Source organism: Diospyros lotus, chromosome 5, assembly GCF_014633365.1.
Source record: "Diospyros lotus cultivar Yz01 chromosome 5, ASM1463336v1, whole genome shotgun sequence".
Lineage (NCBI taxonomy): Eukaryota > Viridiplantae > Streptophyta > Magnoliopsida > Ericales > Ebenaceae > Diospyros > Diospyros lotus.
The window spans coordinates 2438556-2446247 of NC_068342.1; the positions used below are offsets into that span (position 1 = coordinate 2438556).

The 7692-nt window shown below is 36.3% G+C and overlaps 1 protein-coding gene across 1 annotated transcript; it reads left to right on the forward strand.

The window, feature by feature from the left end:
* The first annotated feature begins 358 nt into the window (after positions 1-358).
* LOC127801803 (uncharacterized) lies at positions 359-7589 on the forward strand. Its single transcript, XM_052337213.1, has 10 exons — positions 359-766; positions 1331-1387; positions 1907-1984; positions 2987-3040; positions 4154-4236; positions 4699-4798; positions 4897-4959; positions 5780-6061; positions 7066-7126; positions 7220-7589. The coding sequence occupies exons 1-10, from the start codon at positions 479-481 to the stop codon at positions 7324-7326; spliced, it is 1173 nt and encodes a 390-aa protein (XP_052193173.1). The 5' UTR covers positions 359-478; the 3' UTR covers positions 7327-7589.
* Positions 7590-7692: the final 103 nt, after the last annotated feature.

Consider the following 7692-nt stretch of genomic DNA (forward strand, 5'->3'; position numbering starts at 1 on the left):
CATCCATTTTGTACATTTTAGGCTACATAAGGGGATATTATGACCAAAATATCATGCGCTCACGCGTCTCTATGCGCCTCATGAGGGTTTTTTTTGTTATAATATCCCCTTATGTAGCCCTTGCGTCTCACATGCGCTTCACGCGCCTCTATGCGTCTCATGAGGGATTTTTTTGTCATAATACCCCCTTATATAGTCCCTGCACCTCTATGCGCTTTATGAGTGATTTTTTTTATCATAATACCTCTTTATGTAGTTCAAGATGTAAAAATGAGTGTATCAATAACATTTTTTTATTGTGTTAAAAATGTCTGAAACGAGTATTATTTTTTTATTGATAATATTATGTTTAAGAAATTCTCAGCCAATGGTAGCCAAAAACCCTAAACCCTAGCTCCAACGCTTGGGCCAGTGATACTCATCGAACCAAGGAGATTGGGCTAGCAGCAATCGGCCGACGGTTAGCTCATCGAATCCGATGACAGGCGAGAAGCCAACGGCGTTGGTTGCGGAGAGCCCCAAGCATTCGCTCGATCAACGGCCTGCGTCTCCCCAGCGCCCTCCGAAGATCCCGAGAATCGCCGGCGAAATCGACGACGGCGACGGAGAAGAAGTAGAAGAACAGAAAGAGTCGATTCTCAGTGTGGACACGATGAGCCAAAACCCCAGACTTCAAAGGTACTTGGTCGCGATCGAGTACATTGGGACTCGATTTGCTGGTGCGCAGAGGCAGCCTAATTGTAGAACTGTTGTCGGTGTACTCGAGGTAATCTGAGCTAATCTCATCTCTCGATACTGGCTTGTCTTAGTTTGTTCAAATCTCTTGAACGTGAGCAAGCATCAGGAAACAGCACTTTATAGTTTCATTGTTGGAGGCGCAAATGAAGCAAATGTTGTCTCCATGTAATTCTTGAATGACAAATCGGCAATGATTTGATAATTTTTAAGCCAAATGAATCCAATCTGTGTCTTGGTTTCCTTGAATTCTTTCCTCAATTCAAACTAGGATATAGGCCATCTGTTCAAACTTAAAAGTTATGCTTGCAATTTTTTATGGACGATCAAACTTAAAAGAGGCATAAGCACATTTATTTGTTTGCATGCCAACCATAAGCAAAGAAAAGAAAAGAAATACTTTTGCTTCTATGATCGTTCCATCATTTTCTCCTCCTACTGTTTAGGGTTTGTCAGCGTTCTTTGAGTTTGCTACTTTTCATTCTCTTATTTGCAAAATATTATATATTTTTGGTGAATAAATAATTGTTACTTATCAGAAAAGAAGATGAGTAATTAATTGTTTTTAGAATTTGTATTTTCATGTTTCATGCAGGAGGCTTTTCATAAATTCATTGGACAGCCAGTTTCTATCTTTTGCTCAAGTCGAACTGTAAGTTGGTATTTTAGTTGTTTTTAGACTAAATCACATGCTGAATATTGTTTATACATGTTTATCATTACTTAAGTTTGATATAATGGAATATTTGTGGAGAGTTTGAACTTATACAAGTTAATTTGGTATTGGCAGTGCAGTTTCATTTGTACTGGAATGTTATATTAAGTAATATCTTCTAAATTTTATTTGCTCATGGATTCAATGGTTGTTCAAAAGAAACCTTTATTTTTGCTGGGAAAGAAAATATACTTGCATATTGAGTCCTGTCAATTTATTGTTTCCTCTCAACTTGTTTCTTACTTCTAACAACATTCTACTTATTTTGATGAATTATGCCACGAAATGTTGGGTAGTAAGCACTAATATGTGCAAAATAGGAGCATAACATAGATGAGGATGCTATTTTTATATTACAAGAGCTAAAATGTTTACATGTGGTTGAGTTTGCATCGCATGTGTTGGTTTATCTTAGACCTGTAATAGACATTCAGTTTGTCAATGTTGCTGCTGTAGGATGCAGGTGTACATGCCCTGTCAAATGTGTGCCATGTTGATGTGGAGCGCATAAGCAAAAGGAGACCTGGTGAAGTGGTATACACCTAAAAACTGAACTTCATTTTCTTTCATTTTTTCTGGAGGCTGCTGATTAAATTTTGACAATCAAGAAAGCGTTGTTGCATGCTTCTATGCAAGCATTTTGTAATCTAATGTAGCTCCCTGTTTTAATATTAGAAATTGCCATTTACTATATTTTTACTGCATTATTCACTAAGGTTCTTCTGTGAACTGGTTTTTGGCTGCATTTATTTATTTATTTATTTTTTGCTACATGTTTGGCTTTGAAGAGCCATTATGTTGTCATGATACATATCTTGATGTGTTTATTCCTTGACATGTCATACAGGCTTTCTTTGTTGGTAATTTAAGTTAACAGTGTATTTTGAAAATTAGACAGTAATGACAATGCCTTTTTGTATTGCAAATAGATAAGCACATTTACACTTAACATTTCAATACAATTAGTGATCCTAGTAATCCAGCAATAATATTTGCTCATATTTAGTTTCTTAGATTTGGACACTCCTGTAAGGTAACCCCTTTACCGATGCAATGAATTAGGGTAATACCTTTCTGATAGTAGCGTGTATGTTTTTGATGATGTATCCCAGACTTCTATTATTACTTTATATGGAGGACTAATCTCCTGATTTTAACATAAGCAATGGAAGGTTAAGTTCATAATGTTGACATGTATCATTCCGTACATCCTGTCAGTTCTACTACTTATGCATGGTGGAGATGCAGGAGTTCTATGTCCACGATTATGAGTTAACTTTTGATACTTGTTTACATGTAATTGCATTAAAGTAATTTGTCAAATGCTGCATTAATGAAAGAGCATAGTTTCTGTTGTATATTTTATTGCATGAAGAGTTTCTTCCTAATTTTGTTTCCACATCTTACATCAGCTTTTCATTGAAGACAAATGTTGGTGTGACATTCTACAACTGGAAGCAACAAAGAGAAATTTAGAGTTATATGTTTCCAAGACCTGAATTCTGACCAGTCCCTTTGAATGTTGTTGACATGCAGTTGCCGCCTCATGAACCTGCTGTGGTGAGAAGAGCTGTCAATCATTTCTTACAGGTTTGGTGTCCACTGCTTTTATAGGCCTTGAAATTCCAACTATGGATGCATACCAGTACTCTGACCATTGACTTGAAAATTTATTTCTGCTTCAAAATACAAAATGCTGCAAAAAGTGTAATATTCATCATTTTCTTTTCTATTTTGTTTTTATGTACTTGTTCAGCTTACTGTTCTCTCTCCAATGCGCTTTAAACAAACAATGTGACATCAAATGTTTCTAAAGTTATTTTGTTTCTTTATTTGCTGTCAATCTTGATATTTTTTTTTTAAATGAACCTAAATAATGATGCAGTCTGTTTGATATTTTGGAGTGCCATATTTAAAGGGTTTATATTTATTCGTGTGGCATATCTGTGATCATGTTTTCCAGAGATGATTTCAATATCCACTTATTACAGGATCAACATGGAAATTGTTTCTTAGGTTGTTGCAGCCTGTTTGTTTTTGCAATTCAGTTAGGCTCTTTGTACACTTGATGCTAAGCGTTGTTAGACAAAGTCGTCTCTTTTTGAGCTAGTAATACGTGAAATAAAATCTTAACGCCTCTACTTTTGTTGCTTCTTGTGATATGATATTGATGCTTGTTATGGTTGATATTGTTTTTTGAGATGTTCATTTTTTGATTGGATTGTGCTTATGATAAACAGGCTGCTGAATATTATGTTGTTCTTGTTCGTGTCTAGGGGAGGATGGTGAGAGTTGAGCCAAATCCTTTGACAGACCATATCTGGTTAAGAGATGTGTTGGTTCAATGAGTTATTTATGTTGCAAGACAAAGCCAATTAGTTGCAGTATTCAACATGTTCTGATTTCAAACTTTTTTTCCCCTTTTTCCATTTTTTGTGGAATTTGGTTGAAGCTCAATTCTATTATGTTTCTTTTTATGAATGGTATATATTGCAAAAGGGAAACTACCAGAAGGGGCAAACCTTGTACAAACATGTGAAAGAATACAAAAAGCGCCTAATTTGTCTGCTGGTATATAGGACTACTTATTTTCCGCTGGTACATGCCTGCATTGTAAATATGAATTGGATCAATCTCAGACCTAATAATTCCAAAATATCATTTTGAGGAGAAGCTTACACAGCTTTTCTTGTTTTCCTGCAGAAAAATGAGGGTGATATAACGGTGATAGATGTTCGATGTGTACCACCTGACTTCCATGCTAGATTTAAAGCTCAAGAACGCACGTAGGTATCAACAAAATTTTTAAGCTGTGTAAAAATATAAATTGCTGCTATATGGAGATAGTTTCTAATTGCATGCGTATAGTTTCTAAGTTCATGCATGGTATTCTGTGTACAATAACACTTAAACGTTGGGTATTTATTTTTGTTATGTCAAATTACAACTGAGAACCATGTGGCTGTTCTCTGCTTTTACTGATGTAATGCTAAATGCACAAGAAAATAACTCTGAGATTAAGGCAATATTCTGACTGTATGAGCTTCAGGGTTCGAGTTTCATTGATATAAGAAACAATTGACCTTTTAAACATAGGATTGAAGTCTGGTAGTATTAACTTTGGGTCTAATAGTAACAGTAACATTGATATAAGGGCAATTGTATTTGCTTTTATTGTTAGGTTGTGTCATAGATGTGTTATTATTAGTCTATAAAATATTTCACATAGTTTTAACAATTTGCTTCAGGTACTTCTATCGCTTGCTGTCTGGGCCTGAGCCTTTGTCAACCTTTGAGAAAGATCGGGCCTGGCATGTTCCTGAGAATTTAAATCTTTCAGCTATGCAGGTAAGCAAACTGTTTGAGAAAGTTCTCTTCAAGTTCCTTTAGTTGTTAATTTAATCACATATAATATAAAATTCATTATTTACTGAAGTGTTGTCCAGGGAGCATGCAGAGTTCTTGTTGGCCACCATGATTTCAGTTCCTTCAGGGCAGCTTCTTGTCAGGTCAGTAATGCAGATAGTTATTTTCTAATTTTGTTTATCTTTACAAATTCCAAGAGATGAATTTTTGTTATCTTTGATGTTGCTTGCTTCCCTTTAATCTGATGGTATCTCATGCCCTATTTCCCATGCCTTGATATTTTATATGCTTGTCAGGGTTCTTATTCCTGTCATCACATCTATGAGGTTGGATGTTTAAACTTTCTATTGTTTCACTTTCTAGCGAGAGTCAAGCTCCAGAACTAGAACATAACCTTGACTGATTGGGAAGTGTTTGTCAGCTTTATCAGCATTGGCATCAGAATTCGATAGGTGTCATAGAAACTTGTTAAAGGATAATGACCACTTAAAATTGTGCATGTTCAGTTGCATTTCTCAATCTTGGATCTGAGAATCCCCTGGAAAGATCTGAGAATCTGTGATGCGTCTCTGATGAGGAGACATGAGGTTTGCTTGGAGTATAACTGTCTGTTTAGGAGTCCATCTTTAGGAGCATATATATGAAGTTTGCAACCAGAGGCTGAACTTTGTGGTTCATGAACTGCAATATTGTCTCTCTGCTTTATGAAATTGAAGTAGCTGTTGGAATGAGCAGTTCTCATTGTTCCACTTTTAGATCCTTTTGGTGTTTTCTAGGGAGTCTTAGAGCAATGTATGCCATGGAGATGGTCCATGCCATTTTAAGCATAAATTTTAATGAACTTATCCTGCACTGGTGCACTGTGTGACTGTTTCCTTGCTTTAGTTGGATATTATACAGGTATTTGCATATTATATTTGTTCCAGACTGGAATACATTATAAATGTCTGAATGTTTTGACAGGCGAAGTCACCTATCAGAACTTTAGATGAGCTCAGTGTGACTAGGGTGGTGTCTACTCCATATTTTCCTTCAATTATAGTGAGGGATGAAAGCAATTTTGTGGGGCAAGAACCCTCTGGATGCTTAAGCGAGTTGAAGGCTGATCTACCTCATGTTTATTCGATGTCTAATCAAGAGAAAATAACAAGCTCAAATAGTGGATCTAATTATGGATTTGGAACCCAGAGGAGACATTGTTGCTATGTGGTCACTGCAAGGGCACGGTCTTTTCTATACCACCAGGTTGGAATTATGCTGCTTTGTTTTCTCTTTGTATCAGCATGTTGCTGTAAGCTCCTAAAACTAGAATATGAAATACGATAAATTGAACTATGTTATCTATATATGAGAAATTAATTCAATATTTGGATTAGTGACCATTGCAAATAAATGGATTAAGATGGAGACATGAATCATCATGAAAACGAAAAGGCGATGATTCCTTCAGAATGGGGCCTTCAAAAAAAGTTTTGTGGAGGCCTGCCTAAGGGGCCTATTGTGGTAGAAACAGGCTTTTATGTTTTTTCTGACATTGATGAGGTTGGGGATTTAGGGTCTAAGAATTCTTTTGGTAACTAATTGGGGGCATGTTGTTTGCGAACTTTAAGCTTCTGATAGAAATGTGCAAAAAAATATCATATTTCATAAAGTACAGACATAGATGCACTCTTATGAATGTGGAAAATAGACTGGATTAGATTATTTCAATTAGAATGGTCAAGACATCCTCAACTCTTTAGTCAAAATAAATTTCTTTTTATGAGTTTGTAAGATGGATGCGTGGTTATGCAATAAAAGGTAAAATTGAAAATGAGATTATTCATAGGTTGGAGTAGCTCCCTATTAAAGATCAGATGCATAAAACACAATTAAGATAGTTTGGTCATGTGAAAAGAAGACAAAGGCTCTTGTGAGAAGAGTGGATAAAATAAAACAAATCTTTAACAAAAGAGGTCAAGGAAGACCAGGAAGAACTTAGTTGGAACTCTTAGGTATGATATAAGTTATAAGAACATGCAGGAAATATGACTGTAGATAAAAATGGTTGGTGAGCTAGAATACATGTAGTGATTCCACCTAGTGGGATTAAGGCATGATACGTTGTTCCAGTTATGTTTTCTTTGGTATCACAATGGTAACTGATGAGCATTAAATTTAGCCATTAATGTGGATCTTTTGTCATGGATTTGGGTGCTTGCGATGTTCTTGGTTCTGTTCTGAAAGATTCCGTCCAAATTTTGCCCCAGGTCAGGTTACTAGTTGGTGTTCTCAAAGCTGTTGGCACTGGAGAACTAACAATTCCGGATGGTATGCATCGGTTATCTTCAGTCCTAATAACAACTGGCTTGAATTTTTATTTTCAACTAAACTCGTAAAGGTTCAAAAATGACATATTTGCAGTTGAACGAATCCTGGATGCAAGGACAGTGACTGCTGCATCTCCTATGGCTCCTGCTTGTGGCCTCTATCTTGGAAGTGTGAAATACGTTCTGCCTTCAGATCTGTGAAAGAAAACTCAGTAGGAAACATCCTAAGAATTTGAATGCTGGATGCAGTTGTCCTTCATAAGCAGCTATGCACTTGGGGACCACCCTCGCATGGTTTTTGAGGCAAATCTCAGACAAGTAGACGTGGAAAGTGGGTGATTCTACTTGGATATGTCCACACTATTATATCACATTGTACACCATGCCCAGGGGTATATGGGTGAAATTAAAACCTTATCCATTTTAGAATGCAATTAAATGCCTTCCCCAGCTGCCGTTGTATCCTTGAATCTTCATTTGACAAACACTGGACGGATCTTGCAGTTTCCCAGATTGAGGATTAGTTACTTATGTCCCCTTGGTTCGGCCCTTTAAAGAAAACCAAAA

Coding starts and splice junctions, on each gene's coding strand:
- LOC127801803 (XM_052337213.1), top strand. CDS start 479: ATGACAGGCGAGAAGCCAACGGCGTTGGTTGCGGAGAGCCCCAAGCAT. Junction 1,985..2,986: donor AAAGGAGACCTGGTGAAGTG/GTATACACCTAA, acceptor GTTGACATGCAG/TTGCCGCCTCATGAACCTGC. Junction 4,960..5,779: donor TCAGGGCAGCTTCTTGTCAG/GTCAGTAATGCA, acceptor ATGTTTTGACAG/GCGAAGTCACCTATCAGAAC.